The sequence below is a fragment of the Diabrotica virgifera genome, chromosome 7 (assembly GCF_917563875.1).
Source record: "Diabrotica virgifera virgifera chromosome 7, PGI_DIABVI_V3a".
NCBI lineage: Eukaryota > Metazoa > Arthropoda > Insecta > Coleoptera > Chrysomelidae > Diabrotica > Diabrotica virgifera.
In genome coordinates, this window is record NC_065449.1 from 31,888,116 (window position 1) to 31,911,176 (window position 23,061).

Below are 23,061 nucleotides of genomic sequence, written 5' to 3' on the forward strand. Positions count from 1 at the left end.
TGTGTGAAGGACAAGAGATATCCACCAGGTTCATTTAATAACTGGTGAAGCGTTCTGCACACATTTTAACTTAGAACTGTTGAATGTTATTGCCTTCAAAGCTAATTTTGTTTATTTTGTTCTAGTTCTTCGGCTTCTGCGGCATGGTAGCGTACGGAATCGACGGTTTCTTTAAGTTCAAGGCCATCAAAAGTGGACAACTTGCTCAAGGAGAAAGAGTAGTCAGTCGGCAAACGACAACTGTAACTAGTCCAGCATATTAAATCTAATCATTTCTTGTTGATCACCAATTATCACAGTCTCACTAATCTTCAATACCTACACCTAACAACCACGAATTAGACTAATACTCAAAAAGTGTAAGTAAGTCTCGGATTAATTTAACTTAAGTAATAAGGTGGGTATTTTTTTTATAGAATGGCAGGTTCATAATAATGCTAATTTTTTGTTATTGTGTGTTAAAATATAAGAAAGTACATCTACAAAGTATAAAGAAAGCAATATTTACAATTTTCGACGATAAAGGAAATATATTTTTAAATCAGGCGAGACGCATTAGTCTCTCGCACTTGGTGGTAAGAGCTTTGTAGCATACCTTGTTTTTTCCTTAAACTCTAATGAGTTCTGTGGCCTCAACGAAGACAACAGTTTTCTTATTGGTAGTTTTAGGATCTCTTCTGGTTCAAACCTCAATTGACCAGTGAAATCCTGCCTCACATCACTTTGTACATTCTAACGGCATAGTATGTGTAACGCAGTGTCTTCTTCCATTTCGTTTGTATAGATGGTTTCTTAAACGGCAATGTCCAGTTATCTTTCAGTGACCGTTTTGATCTCTCATTTATTGAGGTTCATCAAATTGTTCGAGAGTTTTTTTATCAATATTATTGATTATTTTTCTAGGCTGGATTTACCCTTGAGTGACTCCATTTCTTTTGATGATTCCTTATCGGTCATTTCTGAACCTCGTTGTTCGTAGCATCTTTAGTGATGCCACAGAAAGGTTGTGGGCCTTCAAAAGTTTCTCTCAAGCCTTGTTTTGCCAATATATCTGCTCGTTCATTCTCATGCACTCCTTCGTGACCTGGCACCCATATTAAAGACATTCTATTGTCTATTGTCAGGTTGTTGACTAGTTTTGATTTCGTGAGTGGTTTCTTTACTGCCAGAATCTCTGTAAATATTGATTTTGACGTCGATATTACAAAGTGTTGCCGTTACCATTTGTGGCGTTACGAACTGCCGCGTTACGAGATGTTTGTCATGTTAAACAACATGTATTACTCTTTGTACTTTCTAGGTGAACTTTACGGTATTGTACTTGTTAAATTTTGATAAGAGCTTATGATAAAGTTTTTTATTTTAATGTTAAGTTGAAATCGAAAACTCCTTAAATTATTAGACAAACTAAAATGGTGTTATGTTTGAAAAAATGATTACTTCAACAAAAATATTGCAAAATATTATTTACTGTATTATATTTTAGCTATGACCAACTAGAAGGTGGCCTGGCAAATTTTTTATATTCAGTTTTACTTATATTGCTAGGAAATGAAGAGAAAAGAATTATTAAAGTACAAGATATAACGAATATAGATATACAATCATAAGCTACATCTAGAACTACTTCAAAGGGCAAACTTTTTAAATTCTTGTTATTTGAAAGGTATATAAAGAGCACTCTACCATTTAGTAGACCAACCAAGTTACTTTTCAGTACCAAAAAACAAATTTTACAAAATAAAAACCAACGAACTAATGTGATGAAGAAAAAACAACTACCCAATAACATTGTAAAATGTTTAGATGTCACGGGATTTGACAAGTGGCAAATGACACTGACACAAACATGAAAAGATTGTCCTGTGTAAAATCAACAAGAAGTTTTGTTTTAGAAGATGAATCAATTTGTAATTGATCGAGTTTTAATAGATTTATGTATTCTATTACTTTCTGTTCTCGATATGTTTATAACACTATGAATCGTGAAATTTTAATATAAATCGTTTAATGGCTCCGTTTTCCATTGAATTTTCGCATTGAATTGTTGGTGTTCATAAGTTTCTAAAGTCTTCATACATTGGGATCAGCATTTGTGCTTAAAGGGCACAGAAAACGTGCTTTTACCTGTAAAAGTAGAGCGACATTCTTGTTAATGACATTGAGTACTTTAATTTTGCTTTTCTCGAAATGTCGAGATGCATTCTCAAAAAATATTGCATTTTTGTTGATTTACAAATAAAGTTTTTAGATAATGTGTATATTTTCTTCAGTCATATTGTATTTTGTATAATGATTACTGAAAGTACCAATAGTGGCTTATATATATTCAAGAACACGTTAAGAAATAAACTTTCTACAACCCTAATGTACCTTATGTAAATGCTATGTACATTTAGCAGATAACTTCGCAATAATTTTTGTATACAAGCAATTTAAATTTTATCGTCAAATTTAAATCGGTTAAGACTGGACAGATTGTCAACTGTAGATTTTGTACTATATTAAAAAAAAGAAGTTATTTGGTATATATGTATATATCGGTTACAAAAATATATGAGTTTGTGTCGAAATCATCTAAATCACTTAGAAACACAAACAGTAGGTACTAGTATTTTAATACTTGTTATGTACATTATAACCACTTATTTTATGCCATAGATCTAGATGAACTTTGATCTCTATCGTATTTCTCCATTCAGTCTGATTCCTTAGAGCTTCATGTCAATTTTAGACACTGTTCTTCCTTGACTCTATAACTCAGTGGACTGGCAGCTTTATATTGAGTTGAGGAGTTAGTCAGTTCATTAGTGAGTCACTCGCTACCCAGACAATATCTTAAACATCTCACATTTCGTCTTTGGCGCCTATAAAGCATTTGGAAAAACGGACTTGGTGTCTTCACTCTTCACTTCTACTTCTGGTACCATTTGAGCCATCAGGCCTACTTTCACATTTAAATGAAAATCTTCAGTATTCGTTCATTTGCTCATATGCCTGCTCATTGAAGGTATTGTAAATTGTATTTTTGTTTAAGGTGATACAGTAGCGATCAACAGGTAGCAAAAACGCGTTCCAAGATTGCGGCTGTAATTTTGAATATTTTTTCGAGATATTTGGCACACATATTCGTAACATAATAAAGAATGGCGGTACAGAGCCCAATTTGAAAAATATATTAATATGTGTAAATTACTCTGTAATTAAATACAATATTAAAAAAATGAGCCTGTACCGCCATTAAGAAGAACAAAAAAATACACTTTCTTCAAATAAACTTTTTTATACGATGCCTAGATTTTGTGTCATTTTGGAACTACTAAAATTTTTTATTTCATTAGTAGTTCCAAAATGACACAAAATCTAGGCATCGGATAAAAAAGTTTATTTGAAGAAAGTGTATTTTTTTGTTCTTCTTAATGGTGGTACAGGCTCGTTTTTTAAATATTGTATTTAATTACAGAGCAATTTCCACATATTAATATATTTTTTAAATTGGGCTCTGTACCGCCATTCTTTATTATATTACGAATACGTGTGCCAAATATCTCGAAAAAATATTCCAAATTACAGCCGCAATCTTGGAACGCGTTTTCGCTACCTGTTGATCGCTACTGTTTCCTCTTAATGTGGAACTAGGTCACAGTTCCTATGATACCCATGTTCAGCATTTAACATATAAAATAAAGTACAAGAAAGATATAAGTGATTAGGTTATTTTCACACATACCTCAAGTATAAGCACTTGTTATATAATTTATTGTTGATATATTCTAAATGTTTACTGTTAGGGAACACTGTATTAATGTTTATAATGAGGATAGAGCACTTTACAAAAGTATTTTGTATTAAAGAATAAACTTTATTAATGAATTCGACATCATGTGAAAAATACTTAAAGCCAATTATATAAAACAAATTGCTGCGCATGTGTACTTGTTTTATATTCATACTGTTGGTATTCAAATAGAAGCTACAACTATTTTGCGATATAATAAAATATTAGCAAAGGTTGTATCTGCTACGATATCTTAGATATTCACCACCTGAAAGCAACCAAACAAAAAACTGTTTTATTTATTATATAGATACTTTTATGTACAAATATAATGGATTTTCAATTAAAATTGCGGTTTATTCCTATCAAATATAGTACATAACAGAAATTTCACAAGTTTTAGAACTTAAAAATTATTCTTTCTTTCTTTAGAAATACTTTAGAAATACGTTTTTTAAAAATTAAATACTTTATTAATAATCTAACAAATATCTGTTAACATATTTTAAGTTTTTATAAAAAATCGTGTTTTTCCCTGCTTGGGATGATTCATCGTCCTTCTGCCGTTTACCTTCAAGCAACAGGTCTGTTAATTTTCACAAATATAAAATGGTCCTTCTAGCTGTATATTTATCATCTATCCGGCTCGGAAGGACCATATAAATCTATTTTCACGCATAGTTGATATGCTCAGTTTTTTGCACTGGAAAAACAGTATGGAAAACTACAATATTCCATCGTAAATTAGTCGTTTTCACATAATGTAGAATTTTCATAACTAATCTTATCATACATACTGCTTTCTGGATTATATTTATTTTTGGATAAATATAAAGGTTGTCAAAAATACTAAAGGCCAGTAATATATTTTTATTAATATCAAATTGCTTTGTATATACTATTGTTTTATTGTACAATCAGAACTATCTAGATTAGAAAACTACATTTTAAGTATAGTTCAGAAATCAAGTCTGGTTTGTTGGGTTGTAAAAAACGCAAATTGAAAGTAGGTTTTCTTTTAAGGTATTCAATATTCTAAATAAAAAACATATTTTATGCTATGGGAACTGCTTGAAAATTGCTTAAAACAAATTTCCCATTAATGATTAAAAAAGGCTAGTTCTTTTTGATTTGTGCCGTTGTCGGTATATGTCCGTCAGCGGATTTACAAGTATTATGCTTGGCTAAACTGCTTAAAACAAATAAACTATTTATTGCAATATATCTGCGCTGTGGTAACGTAGATAATATTGGACCAAAATAAAATATGAAAAAATGTTGTTCTTTTTGGTTTGTGCCGTTTGTCGGTATCCGTCCGTCAGCGCATTTACAAATATTTTAAAAACTGCTTGAAACAAATTTCACACTTAGGTCCATTGCAATATATCTTTGCTATTGGCTCCGTGCGTGACCATGGTGGGGAAGCAGCGAAACTATGCCAGCGCCTGTAGGGGCGAAATATGACAACTTTGGCGAATAATGATTGAATAATAATTTTTTTTTCAATAGATATTTCGCTTACCTTATTATTGCCGTTTTGATTTTTATTATTTATATTGTATATTTTCATACTGACTTTCTTTCCTTCCCCTATCTGGTTTTATATTCCTATAGTCATCTATTTCCATTTTGTGTTACACACACACCACAAAATTAATAGTTCAATAGACCCAGGTAATGCTAAAATCTGGTACTAAAATTCACACTGCCTAATTACTTTCAATGTACACTTAATTAATGTTAACACCGCTAACTAAACTATAACGAAAAGTAAAGAAAAACCCTTAAAATTGATACTTTCTTCAGAAAACTTCCAAATATCCGCTTTTTAATTTGACGTTTATTTGACACTCGAACTTATTGTGTGTATAATAAATTTTATCAAAAATGGTAAATAAATATTACATTAACGTCAAATCTGTCATATGTGTATTACATGTTTTACGTCAAATTGTGTTCACCAAAAATTTCAGGCGACTACGCTAGGTGTCGCATCAGTTATGCACGGAGCGAATAGTAACGTAGATAATATTGGACCAAAATAAAATTAAAAAAAAAGATTTGTTCTTTTTGGTTTGTGCCGTTTGTCGGTATCCGCCCGTCCGTGGATTTAAATGTTTTTAAAAAACTGTTTGAAACAAATTTCACACTTGGATTCATTACAATACAGTGATGAGTGTGCTAATAACCGGTAAGATAACGTAAAAGACGGAAAACATAATACGTTATGGAATAAAAAGAAATGAAACTAGTAGAGGCGGGAAATTATAAATACAACCTATAAAAATTTACATTATATTGATAGCTTCCCACTTTTAGATGTATCGGAGGAGTATGTCAACTAACACTGTCACTGTCACAGTTCTAGTTGCCAAACTCATTCCATACGTACAAAGGTGGAAAACTTTCAATATAATGTAAATTTATGGGTTTCTATTGATAATTTCTCACCTCTACTAGTTTCATCTCTTTTTATTTCATATCGCATTATGTTTTCCATCTTTTACGTTATTTTTCCGGTTATTAGAGCACTCATCACTGCATATCTACGCTGTGATAAGGTAGATAATATTGGACCAAAAGGAAATATAAAAAAGATTAGTTCTTTTTGGTTTGTGCCGTTGTTGGTATATGTCCGTCAACGGATTTACAAGTATTATGCTTGGCTAAACTGCTTAAAACAAATAAACTAATTATTGCAATATATCTGCGCTGTGGTAACGTAGGTAATATTGGACCAAAATAAAATATGAAAAAATGTTCTTTTTGGTTTGTGCCGTTTCTCGGTATCCGTCCGTCATGCGTCAGCGCATTTACAAATATTTTAAAAACTGCTTGAAACAAATTTCACATTCACGAATTATTGCAATATATCTGCGCTTTCGTAACGTAGATAATAGTGTATTAAAATACAATATGAAAAAAGGTTAGTTCCTTTTGATTTATGCCGTTTGTCGGTATATGTCCGTCAGCGGACTTACAGATATGATCAACTAAACTGCTTAAAACAAATTTCCTTTTGATTTGTGCCGTTGTCGGTATACAGTGGATGAGTGCACTAAGAACCGTAAAAATAACGCAAAAGACGGAAAACATAATATCGCACCTCCGCTCAAAGAATGTCATAACTCAAAAAAATTTAAAATCGGTTTTATTGCACCAACAGTTTAATAAAACAATAAACTCCTATCTCACAAAGTGTCACGTCTATGGGTCAAATATTTATCGTTAGATGACACTAGTGTCATTATACGATTATCCAAAATCGACGACGCACCGAACACAAACAGTGTTACATATCGACTTGTACAAAGCAATTGTCCATCTAAGATGTGTATAAAACGTCGTTTGTCGAGTTAAGACAGTATATGCGATTACTTTATTAGTGACACTTTTATCACTTATTTATTTTTCTTTTTGCAGTATTTTGTGTTTAATATTGTTATTCGTATTTAAAGTTACATCATTAAAAAGTATAAGTCTGTTAACCAGATAATAATAATGATATTATATTCTGTACTGCAAGTGTCACTTTTGATAAATAGTACACTGACCGGCACAAAAAACGGCCACCCCACAAAATGGGTCATTTTTGATGTCTCTTATTTCCTAAACCTGTTGTCCGATTTAAGTGATTTTTTTATTATGTTATAGCTTTATTCTTCAACAATATCGCTGTAATAATATTGTTGTCACACAGGTAAATTATCATTGTATACCAAGTGTACCAATCAAACTGTGTTTTTTTCTCAAAGGTCACCACACCCTGTGGAATATTGTAGCATTTATAAAATACTGAAATTAAACCCCAACTATAGCCTCAGATTTTCTTAACATTCTGTTTTTTGATTCATTCGCTTATGTTGGATAATAAAAAGTTAGGTACTTTAATAACTAGCCTTGTTTTTCGTCAATACAGGGTGTTTTTAAATAAGTATGGCAAACTTTAAGAGGTAATTTTGCATGATAAAATAATGATAATTTGCTTTATAAACGTATGCAAATGCTTCGTTTCCGAGATACGGGATGTTGAAATTTTTATTACAAACTAACGATTTATTTATTGCTCTTAAAACCGGTTGAGCTATGGAAATGAAATTTGGTAGCTTTTAAGACACAGTTATTACACATTTTTTGACATGCAATTAATAATTTTATAATCTCCAGTGGCGCGCATAGGGGTAATATTAGCCGCATGCACGCCAATCGTGAATATAAAATTCTTAATTGTATGTCAAAAAATGCGCAATAATAACCTCTTAAAACCTACCATATTTCATTTGCATATCTCAACCGGTTTTAGAGCAATAAATAAATCGACAGTTTGTAAGAAAAAAATTCAACATCCCGTATCTTGGAAATGAAGCATTTGAGGACTTATGTTTATAAATCAAACAGTCATTATTTTTCCATGCAGAATTACCCCTTAAAGTTTGTCACACTTGTTTAGAAACACCCTGTATTGACGAAGAAAATGGCTAGTTGTTAAAGTACCTAACTTTTTTATTATCCAACATAAGCGAATGAATAAAAAAACAGAATGTTAAGAAAACCTGAGGCTATAGTCGGGTTTTAATTTCAGTATTTTATAAATACTAGAATATACCACAGGGTGTGGTAAACTTTGAGAAAAAAAACACAGTTTGATTGGTACACCCGGTATACAATGATAATTTACCTGTCTAGCAACAATATTATTACAACGATATTGTTAAAGAATATGGCTTTATAATATTAAAAAATCACTTAAATCGGACAACAGGCTTAGGAAATTCGAGACATTAAATATGACCCATTTTGTGGGGTGGCCGTTTTTTGTGCCGGTCAGTGTATTTCGTAAATTTTTCGTTATTTTATCTGTATAGTGTCACAACTCATTTTTTTAAATATCTTTAATATACTTTAATAGGCTATTTTATAGAGCTTTAAAAACCATGTAACTGACTGAAATAGTTATTATTCTAATTTTAATAGTTTTTGAATTAAACCCAAAAATGTTGTAGGACAAACTTTAAACGTCGTTTTCTCGAAACTTTGTTTTTTTGACTTAAGACACTCTTTAAGCGGAGGTGCGATATGTTGTGAAATAAAAAGAGATGAAACTAGTAGAGGCGGGAAGTTATAAATACAAACCTATAAGTTTACATTATATTGATAGTTTTCCACCTTTAGACGTATATGAGGAGTATGTCACAGTTCTAGTTGCCAAACTCCTTTGCTACGTCTAAAGGTCAGAAACTTCAATATAATGTAAATTTACAGGTTTCGATTAATAATTACCGACCTCTACTAGGTTCATTTCTTTTTTTATTCGCAACGTATTATGTTTTCCGTTTTTTGCGTTATTTTGGCGGTTATTAGCGAACTCATCACTGTATATCCGTCAGCGGATTTACAAATATTACGCTCAGCTAAACTGCTTAGAACAAATTTCGCACTAACGATTTATTGGACGAGATTCTGCAGAAAGGATCCAACCCACACTTTGTTAAAACTGAGATATTAGCCAAAAAGTTTACGACAAAATTTAAAATTCTCGATTAAAAATAATTAACGTTTAACATTAGAATCGGTACAATATTAACGATTCTAATGTTAAGCCATAATTATTTTTAATAGAGAATTTTAAATTTTATCGTAAACTTTTTGGCTAATATCTCAGTTTTAACAATGTGTGGTTTGTCCTTTCTGCAGAATCCCGTCCTATTGCAATATATCTGCGCTTTGGTAACGTAGATAATATCGGATCAAAATAAAAATAAAAAAGATTAGTTCTTTTTGGTTTGTGCCGCTTGTCGGTATCGGTGCGTCCGCGGATTTACACGTATTTAAAAAACTGCTTGAAACAAATTTCACACCTATGTTCATTGAAATACAGTGATGAGTGCGCTAATAACCGACAAAATAACGTAAAAGACGGAAAACGTAATACGTTGTGAAATATAAAAAGAGATGAAACTAGTAGAGGTGGGAAATTCTCAATACAAACCTATTAATTTACATTATATTGATAGTTTCCCACCTTGAAATGTATCGGAGTAATATCTCAACTAAAACTGTCACTGTCACAGTGGTAGTTGTACCATACTCCTCCGATACGTCTAAAGGTGGGAAGCTATCAACATAATGTAAATTTATAGGTTTCTATTGATAATTTTCCACCTCTACTAGTTTCATCTCTTTTTTTATTTCATAACGCATTATGTTTTCAATCTTTTACGTTATTTTTCTGGTTATTAGAGCACTCATCACTGTTTATCTACGCTGTGGTAAGGTAGATAATATTGGACCAAAAAGAAATATGAAAAAAGATTAGTTCTTTTTGGTTTGTGCCGTTTGTCGGTATATGTCCGTCAGCGGATTTACAAGTCTTTAGTAAACTGCTTAAAACAAATTATACATTAACTATTTATTTATCCGCGTCTGTCCGCGGATTTACAAGTATTTAAAAAACTGCTTGAAACAAATTTCACACTTGGGTTCATTGTAATACAGTGATGAGTGCGCTAATAACCGGCATAATAGCGTAAAAGACGGAAAACATAATACGTCGTGATATATAAAAAGAGATGAAACTAGTAGAGGTGGTAATTTTTAAATACAAACCTATAAATTTACATTATATTGATAGTTTGTCACCTTTAGATGTATCGGAGGAGTATGTCAACTAAAACTGTCACTGTCACAGTGGTAGTTGCCCAACTCCTCCGAAACACCTGAAGGTGGGAAACTATCAACATAATGTAAATAAATTTAGAGGTTTCTATTGATAATTTCCCACCTACTAGTTTCATCCCTTTTTATTTCACAACGTACTCTGTTTTCCATCTTTTACGATATTTTGCCGGTTATTAGGGAACTCATCACTATATATCTACGCTATGTTATTAATATTGGACCAAAATAAAACATGAAAAAAGATTAGTTCTTTTTGGTTTGTGCCGTTTGTCGGTATATGTCCGTCAGCGGATTTACAAGTCTTGAGTAAACTGCTTAAAACAAATTATACATTAACTATTTATTTATCCGCGTCTGTCCGCGGATTTACAAGTATTTAAAAAACTGCTTGAAACAAATTTCACACTTAAGTTCATTACAATAATCTACGCTATGGTAATGTAGATAATATTGGACCAAAATAAAATATGAAAAAAGTTATTTTTTTGATTTGTGCCGTAGTAATAAACTAATAGCGCAAGCTTTCTCCCTAGTTACTAATGCAACAATCTGTGTTGTAAAGGAATTTCACATTTGTAAGATTTTTCTCCATTGAATATGAATATTGATTCACATTTCACATTTGTAAGGTTTTTATCCATTGGATATGAATATTGATTCACGTTTCACATTTGTAAGGATTTTGTCCGTTGGATATCAATATTGATTCACATTTCACATTTGTAAGGTTTTTCTCCATTGAATATGAACATTGAATAACATTTCACATTTTTGTAATCTTATCTGCATTGAATAAGTACTGATTCACATTTGTAAGGTTTTTCTTTATTTAATATATGTACCTAAATAATGGTTCACATTTTAATTTGTAAGGTTTTTCTCCATTGTTATAAATATTGATTCACATTTGCAAGGTTTTCCTCCATTGAATATGAATATTGATTCACATTTCTCATTTTTAAGGTTTTTCTCCATTGAATATGAATATGGATTCAAATTTCAGATTAATTGTAATATTTTTCTGCATTGAATATAATTAATTCCACATTTAACATCTGTAAGGTTTTTCTTCATTGTTATGAATATTGATTCACATTTCACATTTGTAAGGTTTTTCTCCATTAAATATGGATATGGATTCACATTTCACATTAATTTGTAATGTTTTCCTGGGTTGAATATGATTGATTCACATTTCACATTTGTAAGTTTTTTCTTTATTGAATAAGTATACCTAAATATTGATTCACATTTGTAAGGTTATTCTTCATTGTTATGAATATTTATTCATATTTGTAAGGTTTTTCTCCATTGAATAAATACTGATTCACATTTGTAAGGTTTTTCTCGATAGTTATGAATATTGATTCACATTTGTAAGGTTTTTCTCCATTGGATACGAATATTGATTCACATTTCCATTTGTATAGTTTCTCTCCATTGAATATAAATATTGACTCTATTCTCCAGCATAAATTGTTTGATACACATTTTAAATGCTTTTCTTGGATTAGAATAATGATTCTAATCTCCAGTGTGAATCGTTTGAAACAGGATTTACATTTGTAGGGTTTTTCTCCAGTCCAATCGTGAGTCAACTTTCGTTAAAGTTCAATTTGTAACAAATTATGAATCGCCGTAACTTAGCGGCAAGATACTGGCCTCATAAGCCAGAGCGCAAGAGTTCGAATATCGGCACAAACAACATTTTTATTTTTAAAAAGAAAAGGAACCGTTCACCATGCTTCGGAGAGCACTTAAAGTGTCGGTCCCCTTTGGCTAGTGTGCATCGACACTAGCCACTTGGAACAGGGTAAAGATGCAATTGGCGCCGGAGCAATCCGAAAGGATCTTCCTGGCAAAATGCCATACAATATAATTGTTGTAACAAATCTCACACTTGTAAGGTTTTCTCCATCGAATATTAATATTTGAGGCGCTCAGAGCAACAGTGGCCTAACTCACAACACGCAATTTTACCAAAAAGCTTTTCTTACCTTAAAGTTATCCCTTATTTAAGTATATTCAGATGCAGAGTGGCTCAAGCAAAACCACTATCTGAAAATACTTAAATAAGGGATAAGTTTAATGTAATAAAAGCGTTTTGGTAAAATAGTGGATTGTGGTTTTAGGTCACTGTTGCTCTGAGTGCCTCATTTATGCTGATCTCCTCTGTAAATCGTTTGTTACACGTGGAGTCCATTTAAGGTTTTTCTCTAGTGTGTACTCTATATATACAAACTGTTCACCGTGCTTCGGAGGGCACGGAAAGTCGTCGGTCCCCACGACATTTTCATTTTTAAAAAGAAAACGAACCGTTGTCGTCGGTCCCCTTTGGCTAGTGTGCATCGACACTAGCTACTTGAAACAGGGTTAAAGATGCAGTTGGCGCCGGAATAATCCGAAAGGATCCTTCCGGCAAAAATGCCATACGATATTGTAGCGAAAGAGCTACCACAAGAAACAGGTTCCATCTCGACACCGCAGAAATATATAGATGGAACACGTGACGAGGGGAGTGAAGTGTTCGAGAACAGACGCGAAGGACGCTCGGAATACCTCGCTTCCCTCACCACGTGTTCCATCTAGATATTTCTGCGGTGTAGAGATGGAACCTGTTACTTGTGGTAGCTCTTTCGTTACATTATTATTGAAACAAATTTCACACTTGTAAGGTTTTCTCCAATGAATATGAATCTTAATGCTAATTTCCATTGTATATCGTATGATATACGTGGAGTACATTTAAGGTTTTTCTCCAGTATGCAATCTCAAATGTTATAGTAAGGAACACGATCGCTAGATGTTTCTCCACTCCAACTTTCGTTAAAGTTCAATTTGTAATAAATTATGGACGGCCGTAACTCTGCAGTTGATACTGGCCTCATAAGCCAGAGCGCACGAGTTCGAGTCTCGGCACAAACCACGACATTTTCATTTTTACAAAGAAAACGAACCGTTCACCTAAAGGCGTCGGTCCCCTTTGGCTACTGTGCATCGACATTAGCTACTTGAAACAGGGTTAAAGATGCAATTGAATCAGTGATTATGAAAAGGGGTTATCTCCACTTTCTGTCGAATTTGTATTTAATACACATAGACACGTCTATTCCATTCCAATTTCAATATTATTACCATAAGCACAGCCTACCCCGCAAATCAGTTCAGTTTGAAAAGGAGTCATCTCCTAGAAATGACTCCTTTTCCCATTCTACCACATGATCTGTAAATGCCTGTTTAATTTAAAAACGGGTCATCTCTTTTTCAAAAAATTTCGGTTTCTAGGTCTTTTAAAAACACTTAAAATAATCATCAGCTAGTATTTAGCAGTTTGCTGTGTGTAATAAACAATATTCACATTATAATGACTATTTTTTTCTTTTAATGTTCGTTATGAAAACGGGTTATCTCTTTTTCAAAAAATTGCTGTTTCTAGGTCTTTTATAATTTAAAAAAACTTTTTTCAAATATTCATCAACTTATATAATAAATATTAAAACCAAAGAATACATAAAAACAGATATTTCCCTAATAGTCTTAAAGATAAAAAATAAAAAGTTTTTTACCTCTCCTGTGAAATTTAAAAAAGTGGAGGTGAGTAGTGATGTAACGAATGTCATTTTTTGAACATTCGCGAATACGAATGCGAATACCTGCTACGACATTCGCGAATGCGGATGCGAATATTCAGTTTTTTTAATTTGTTTCTATTTTTGTAATATTTTCTAAATTTATAATGAGAAGTTAATTGATATCTAGTGTAAATAAATCTGATTCTTAAGGAATCTTAAGGCTTAATAAAAAAGACCAAATAATAAAATAAAGTAAAGGCTGATAATGTGATTATACGAAGTTAAGTTACCTTTCCTTAATAAAAAAAAAAGATGAGATGTGAAGATATTTTGATTTTATTAACCTAATATTATCTTCAAATTACTTTTTTCTGATATTCATATTCGCAAAACATTTGCACAAATTTTGCGAATATTCGCGAATGCGAATATTCGTTACATCACTAGAGGTGACATTTTCAAAATTACTGATTCAATTATTGTAACAAATTTCACATTTGTAAGGTTTTTCTCCATTGACTATGACTATTTATGCTAATCTCCACTGTAAATCGTTTGTTACACGTGGAGTACATTTAAGGTTTTTCTCCAGTGTGTACTCTATATACAATCTGTTCACCGTGCTTCGGAGGGCACGTAGTCGTCGGTCCCCGCGGCATTTTTATTTTTAAAAAGAAAACGAACCGTTCACTGTGCTTCGAGAGCACGTAATGTGTCGGTCCCCTTTAGCTAGTGTGCATCTGCACTAGCCACATGAAACAGGGTTAAAGATGCAATTGGCGCCGGAACAATCCGAAGGGATCCCTCCGGCAAAAATGCCATACGATATTGTAGCGAAAGAGCAACCACAAGTAACAGGTTCCATCTCGACACCGCAGAAATATCTAGATGGAACACGTCACGATTGGAATGAGGTGGTCGAGAACAGACGCGAAGGACGCTCGGAATACCTCACTTCCCTCATCACGTGTTCCATCTAGATATTTCTGCGGTGTAGAGATGGAACCTGTTACTTGCGGTAGCTCTTTCGGTACATTATTATTGTAACAAATTTCACACTTGTAAGGTTTTCTCCATTGAATATGAATCTTAATGCTAATTTCCACTGTATATCGTATGATATACGTGGAGTACATTTAAGATTTTTCTCCAGTCTGTAATCTCAAATGCTATAGTAAGGAACACGATCGCTAGATGTTTCTCCACTCCAACTTTCGTTAAAGTTTAATTTGTAACAAATTATGAACGGCCGTAACTCTGCAGTTGATACTGGCCTCATAAGCCAGAGCGCACGAGTTCGAGTCTCGGCACAAACCACGACATTTTCATTTTTACCAAGAAAACGAACCGTTCACCTAAAGGCGTCGGTCCCCTTTGGATACTGTGCATCGACATTAGCTACTTGAAACAGGGTTAAAGATGCAATTGAATCGGTCATTGTGAAAAGGGGTTATCTCCACTTTTTTGACATTTCCACTTTCTGTCGAATTTGTATTTAATACACATAGACACGTCTATTCCATATGAAAACGGGTCAATATTATTACCGTAAGCACAGCATACCCCGCAAATCAATTCAGTTTGAAAAGGAGTCATCTCCTAGAAATGACTCATTTTCCCATTCTACCACATGATCTGTAAATACCTGTTCATTATGAAAACGGGTCATCTCTTTTTCAAAAAATTGCGGTTTCTAGGTCTTTCATAATTAAAAAAAACTTTTTTAAAATATTCATCAGCTTATATAGTAAATACTAAAACCAAAGAATACATAAAAACAGATATTTTCCTAATAGTCTTAAAGATAAAAAGTTTTTTACCGCTCCTGTGAAATTTAAAAAAGGGGAGGTGACCTTTTCAAAATTACTGATTCAATTATTGTAACAAATTTCACATTTGTAAGGTTTTTCTCCATTGAATATGAATATTTATGCTGATCTCCACTGTAAATCGTTTGTTACAGTTGAGTCCGCGAATCTTTACCCGTGCTTCATCATTTAAAGCATACGAAATAAGTCGATGATAAGTCGGAAATTGAAAGTTACTAAACGCAACAGCAAGTCACAGTATAGTAAATATTAAAACCAAAGAATACATAAAAACATATATTTTCCTAATAGTCTTAAACATAAAAGTTTTTTTACCTTCTGTGAAATTTAAAAAAGTGGAGGTGACCTTTTCAAAATTACTGATTCAATTATTGTAACAAATTTCACATTTGTAAGGTTTTTCTCCATTGAATATGAATATTTATGCTAATCTCCCTCCACTGTAAATCGTTTGTTACACGTGGAGTGCATTTAAGGTTTTTCTCCAGTGTGTACTCTATATACAATCTCTTCACCGTGCTTCGGAGGGCACGTAAAGTCGTCGGTCCCGGCGACAATTTTATTTTTAAAAAGAAAACGAACCGTTCACCGTGCTTCGACAGCACGTAATGTGTCGGTCCCCTTTAGCTAGTGTGCATCGGCACTAGCTACTTGAAACAGGGTTAAAGATGCAATTATTGTAACAAATTTCACAATTGTAACGCTAAATACACACACCGATTTTGTATCGACCGTTCAAATTCCGATAGTGAACCACATGTTAGAACGGGACATTTCACACACGCCGGCACCGATAAGCGGTCGGCGTGTGTGAAATATCCCGTTAAAACCTGTGGTTCACTATCGGAATTTGGACGGCCTATATAAAATCGATCGTCCAAAATCGGTGTGTGTGTATTTAGCGTATGGTATATTGAATATGAATTAATCTCCACTGTCAATCATATGATACACGTGGAGTACATTTATGGTTTTTCGCCAGTGTGCAATTTCAAATGTTATAGTAAGAAACTATGGCTATAGTCCGTCCCACCTTGACTTTTCAGTATAGGGAACATAGGCAATGCAGTCCTTATGAGAGTTTTTAGCGCGGTGATGCAGATTTTATCAAAAAGAATTTGTAATCGAACATTAGAGAGATTAAATTAAAACTAGTGTAGAAAGACAGTCTACAATTTTAGGATTCGTATGAGTTTAAGTTTATTTGATATACTATAGTTATTACGCATATGAATCTTTAAATTGTAGGTTGCCTTTCTAAAACAGTTTTAATTTAATCTCGCTAATGTTCGATTACAAGTTCTTTTTGATAAAATCGGAATCACCGCGTTAAAAACTCTCATGCATTGCCTATGTTCCCTATACTGTAAAGTCAAAGTGGGAAAGACATAGGTGTTTCGTCAGTGTGCAATCTCATATGATATAGCGAGGAATACGAATAATATAAAATGTAATCCTCATTACATTCAGTTGTGGTTTAATCCCATGTACTGTTTACGATAGTAGACATTCATTGCCTTTGACCATATCGGCTGCAATTGCAGAAAAAAATACCGGGAAGAAATAATTGCGTACCACGCTTTATAAACTCCCATTACGTTCTTGTAGTATCAGTATTGAATTTTATTTGGAATATTGAATTCTCTACATTAGAAAAAACTTGCTCAACATGATAAAAAATTCCACTTTGAATCAGCTCTAATGAAATTTTTTATGGAAACTTTTAACAAATCACTACTTTCATTTGGTGGTTTATGTATGTAATAATTACAGTTAAGTCCATGGTTCTTTGCCCATGCATCATTATTTAAAACATACGAAATAAGTCGAAAATTTACCCCACGCAACAGCAAATGACAGAAAGTAGCTACTGCTCCGATGACGGAGCAGTAGCTACTTCTATTATAAAATTTGACGTTATCAAATAAATAAAATGTAAAATGTTAGTTTTGCTTTAAAATTTTTGTGCAGAATTACAGCTACATTTGAAGTAGCTTAATTCAAAAAATAATATATATTATAGTAAATATAATAACCAGGCATAATCTAAAAAAAATCAATAAAATATTTTCTTTTTGTCATTTCTTTCACTTTTGCGGAAACTTAACAAAAACGGAAACAAAACCGTTCCTTAACTGTGTTAACTGAGGTTAACTTTGTAGGTGTATAATTTAATGGCAAAATAAAATAAACTTATATGTACACCATAAAATTTCAAACTCCAATATAAAATTAGTTTAAAAACAACTGTTTGTGTAATATAAATAACTTCTAAAGAAAAACAGCATAACAGGACAAAAAACAGCAAAAAATCCAACAAACTGACAGCCACAAGTAAACAAACCAGAAACGTCACAAATTGTACTCCAGTTGAAAACATTCCCAAGCGTATTTTTCCACCACTTATCTCTTTTCGATGTACTAAGTCTAAAGCGTTCATAAAAGTAACATGTGTCTTTACTTAATAACAGGCGGTAGCTGGTTGGTCTTTAGTTTCATGCGTGGAAGACAATGATGCTAGATAAAAAGTATGTGTTTTATCTCGCCAGGTATTAATGACTCACGGGTAAGGAACCATGGACTCAATTGTATAAAGTGGTTTGCAGTACTTATTACTAAGACAGGCTAGGAGAACTAGATAATATATTTTGGGAACTTTTAATGGGTAGTTCTTATAAAACGATTTATTTTTAGTGTTACAACTTTTTAACCAATACAAATACCCTTGTAAGATTGTATTATTACAGTATTTTTGATCGTATTATAATGGCAACTTTATTTTAACAACACAGGTTTTCCTACACTAATTATGCTTCACTTTACAAATTATCTGAATTTTGTTGATGCAATTTCATCAATTTATTTTAAGCTGGATAAAACATAACATATTTTTATGTTGTGGGATGAACTTAGTGCATTTAGTAGTTAGTTTGCTGTCCTCTGTTCCACCATCTTTTAATTAATTTATTGTAGTTTTGACATACTATGTGCAAGCGCATTGAACATATAAGAAAGAATTTGTATATTTGAAAAATTATGCTATGAAAACTCTTAACAAACATTGTAGAGCTGATAGATACGTATTAATGGACAATACCAAAAATAATTGTCTACTTTGTATTATAAATTGAAATTATTTTATTTTAGTGCATTTTTCGGATGGTAGTATTTAGTATTGGTTAAAATATTCAAATAATACTTATACAACGAACTAGCTTTTAATACGAAATTAAATTTTGGAATATTTACATCCCGATTGTTAGATAAATCTGTATAACTTTGATAAAAATTCAATAGGACCACTAGAAATATCACTTTATATGATAATCTGTATATCTTCGATAAACTTTCAATAGGACCACAAAAAATATCATGTTATATGAATCTATAATTTACATTTTTCTAATAAAGTTTTTTCCAAAAAATATTTGATATTTTTCATTTATTACCTGTACCTATCTAATTACACCATTAAAATAAGAAAAGTGCCCAAATGAAAGCAGGAAACCTTTATAGGCCGTTTGAGTGTATAGTTCAATTTAGGACAATTTTTGACGAGATGTGTGAAAAATATGGACTAAAAATATATATAAAAAAGACCAAATACATGATAATAACAAAGAAAACCAAGAATATACAAACATACATTTGGTAAATGTACGGATAGAAAGGGTTGATAAATACAAATACCTAGGAACCTGGATTTCAGACAATAATGACCAAACAACAGAAATAAGTGCTAAGCTAGAAATAGCAAGAAATGCGTTTGTAAAAATAAAAACAATTCTCTGTAACAAAGACCTTAGATTAGAACTAAGAGGCTTACAAGTAAGAGATTTGAGATGCTACGTGTTTTCGATACTGCAATATGGAGTTGAAAGCTGGACATTGAAACAAGAACACATAAATCAGCTACAGTCCTTTGAAACGTAGTGTTACAGGAGGATGCTTAGAAAAGCATTGACACAAAAAAAACTAACACGGAAGAATTGCGAGAAATGGGCAAAGAATACGAAATTATAAACACAATAAAAATAAGAAAGTTACAATATCTGGAACACGTAATGAGGGGACAGCGGTATGAACTGCTAAGACTTATCATCTTCTTCTTGTAGTGCCTATCCGTTTCAGATGTTGGCGACCATCATGGCAATCTGTACTTTGCACACTGCTGCTCTGAAAAGATTTGTAGTGGTTGTGTAGAACCACGTACGTAGATTTTTCAGCCACGAAATCCTTCGCCTTCCTGGTCCTCGCTTTCCCTCTAAGACCAGTTGCAGCAGTCCATACCTTTCACTTTTTCTCATGATGTGACCGAGGTATTCGATTTTGGCTGTTTTTATTTTGATTAACAGCTCTTTTTCTTTTTGCATTCGCAGCAAAACACCCTCATTAGTAATGTGGTCGGTATAAGATATCTTCAGGATTCGACGATAAAGCCACATCTCAAAAGCCTCAATTTTCTTGCAGGTGGCGTCTGTGAGAGTCCACGACTCAACTCCGTACAACAGTATAGGAAAGATAAAACATCGCAGTAATCCGACTTATATGGGTATCGACAAATCATGACATTTGAACAACTTTGACATTTTTTGAAATGCAGATCTTGCTTTCTCTATCCTACATTTGATTTCTATAGAATGGTCCCAATTTTCATTGACGTTCATACCAAGGTAGGTATATGTTTTTACTCTTTCTATTTGTTGACCATTCACACTTATTCGTCCAAATTGCTGTTTGTTCTTAGAGATAATCATACATTTTGTTTTCTTAGTGTTCAGTGAAAGTCCGTATCTCTGACTGACTTCCGCAATTCTGTTCATTAACTCCTGCAGGGCTTCAGAACTGTCACCAAATACCACAGTGTCGTCTGCGTATCTTATGTTATTGATACATTCTCCGTTAATTCGAATTCCGGCCTCAACATCATCCACTGCTTCTTGAAAGATTTCCTCAGAGTAGATGTTAAACAGCAGTGGGGATAGTATACATCCCTGACGGACCCCACGTTTGATTTTGATATCGTCGGATTCTCCTGCCTGTCCGGATAGAGGATGTTTGATTCCAGTACAGATTGCTGATAATTATTAAATCACAGGTAATTCCAATATTGGTTAATATCTCGATCAGCTTGTCGTGCTTTACTGTATCGAACGCTTTATGGTAATCAATGAAACATGCACAAATATCGCAATTTACGTCTCTACATCGTTGAAATAGCACTTGTATAGAGAATAGAGCCTCTCTTGTACCCACTGCGTTTCGAAAACCAAACTGTGTTCGGCTGATTTTTTCTTCGCACAGTCTATATATCCTTTGATGTATAATTTTTAGAAATGGTTTTAAAAAAGGGCTCATTAAGCTGATGGTTCGGAAATCACTGCAGGATGCGGACTTTGTTTTCTTTGGTAAAGCAACAAACGTCGACTTCAACCATGTTTTTGGTATTACTCCGCTTAAATATATGTCATTAAATATTTTGGTTAGGCGTTGAGTACCGTCGGTGTTAAATAGTTTTATGAGTTCAGCATATGCATGGTCAGGTCCAGGAGCTTTGCCATCTTTTAGTTGTGATATTGCTCTTTCCACTTCATCTGATGTGTGATCTAGTATCATCAAAGAGTTACTGTACCTATGTATTTTGTCCAAATGCAGATTTCTGTCTGTGATCATATTCCCCTGTTGGTCTCGCAATTTGCTAGCTGTTGGATTTCTGAAGACCAGCTGCTTGTTTCACCTTTTTATGCATGTTAAACGTATCATGTTTTTGCTCTAACGACTCTATCTCTTCACACTGTGATTTTAACCAATTTTCTTTGGCCTTTCTTATTTCAGTTCTTATTTGTCTCTGAATCGTGTTGTACATTATTTTGTTGTTTTTTGATTTTCTTCTTTCTTCCATAAGTTGTAATATATTGTCGTTCATCCAACTTTTTCTCATCTCTTTCTTTTCTATTAGATGTTCTTCTCTGATGCTGTTAAAGGTTTCACATATATTTTGGAGTGATTTTTCGACATTATATGTTTGCTCCATATTAATTAGCTTCTCTGAAAGAATATGTGCGACTGTCGCTTTTGTTTTCTTATCTTTTAGTATTCTCATGTCCCACTTTTTTTGCAACCTTCTTGAATCTAAACCTAAATTTACCAACAACAGGAACATGATCTGATGATACGTCAGCACCGGGGTAACCCTTAACCGATAGGCATCCATTACGGAATCTCTTGTTCACCATTATGTAGTCAATTTGATTCCGAATTACGTTTCCTGGTTGATCTTGCGGGGAGACCCAGGTGTACAAGCGTCTTGGTGGTAGTTTGAAGAATGTGTTCAGTATTGCAAATTCTTCTTCTACAAACAGTTTAAATCTGTCTCCCCTTTCATTTCTCTGTCCTAGACCAAAATCACCTATGAATTCACCGCTTCTCCCTTCACCAATTTTCGCATTGAAATCATACAGGGAAAGATAACAGGCAAGACTTATCATACAGGAAAAAATAAGAGGAGGAAGGAGTATAGGAAGAAGAAAAGTGTCCTGGTTGAAGAATTTAAGGGTTTGGTTTAAATGCAGTTCTATAGAACTCTTCAGAGCAGCGGTAGATAGAGTAAAGATAGTGATGATGATATCCAACCTTCGTTTGGGAGACGGCACTTAAAGCACTATGTCCCACTTTATAAAATAACAATAACTTTATAAAAAATTTCATTTCATTTTGTTTAGAGGCAGAGGGCACCATGTGGACATAAAACCCTATACCTCTGTGTACATCCCTGTCGTTAAATGTAAACAAATATTAAGTTTGTAACCATGTAATGTTTGTCATGAAGGAGAAACAAATTAAAGTTTAACATTGTATAATGCATTTTTAGTAAACATCTAGTACCATGACCCAAAAGATCTTGAAGAGGTAAACAGCACTATGTCCACTATATTGTGTTTATTTTTTTATTAAAAATAAATCAAGTTTGAAAGTTAATAATCTGAAGAATAAATTTGAAAAGGGATTGTGACATAATGTGCATACACCTTGTGAACACAAAAATAAACTTAAAACGCTACTCCTGTTAAATTGCAAATTTGTGACATAGTGCCATTTACCTCCGGCATACAGATTTACATTTATGCGTTTGCATTCTAGCGTTATCAATATGATTCTTTCGTATATTATAGGACTATATTTGTAGGTAAATAAAACACTCAAA

The 23,061-nt window shown here is 32.9% G+C and overlaps 1 protein-coding gene across 11 annotated transcripts in view; it reads left to right on the forward strand.

Annotated features, from left to right (window-relative positions):
* LOC126887881 (CKLF-like MARVEL transmembrane domain-containing protein 4) overlaps window positions 1–19,284 on the forward strand; it is a 75,807-nt gene extending 56,523 nt beyond the window's left edge. Inside the window, exons 4-6 of one of the 11 annotated variants that reach the window (XR_007699260.1) lie at window positions 126–14,050; window positions 14,478–14,532; window positions 15,095–19,284. Coding sequence is in view for 1 of the 11 variants with exons in the window: in XM_050655777.1 (XP_050511734.1) it covers window positions 126–263 (138 nt within the window). In the remaining 10 variants the exon portion in view is untranslated. Of the gene's footprint in view, window positions 1–125 lie in introns of all 11 variants that reach the window. The other 10 variants (XR_007699261.1, XR_007699259.1, XR_007699258.1 and 7 more) reach the window with 10 other exon arrangements.
* Window positions 19,285–23,061: the final 3,777 nt, after the last annotated feature.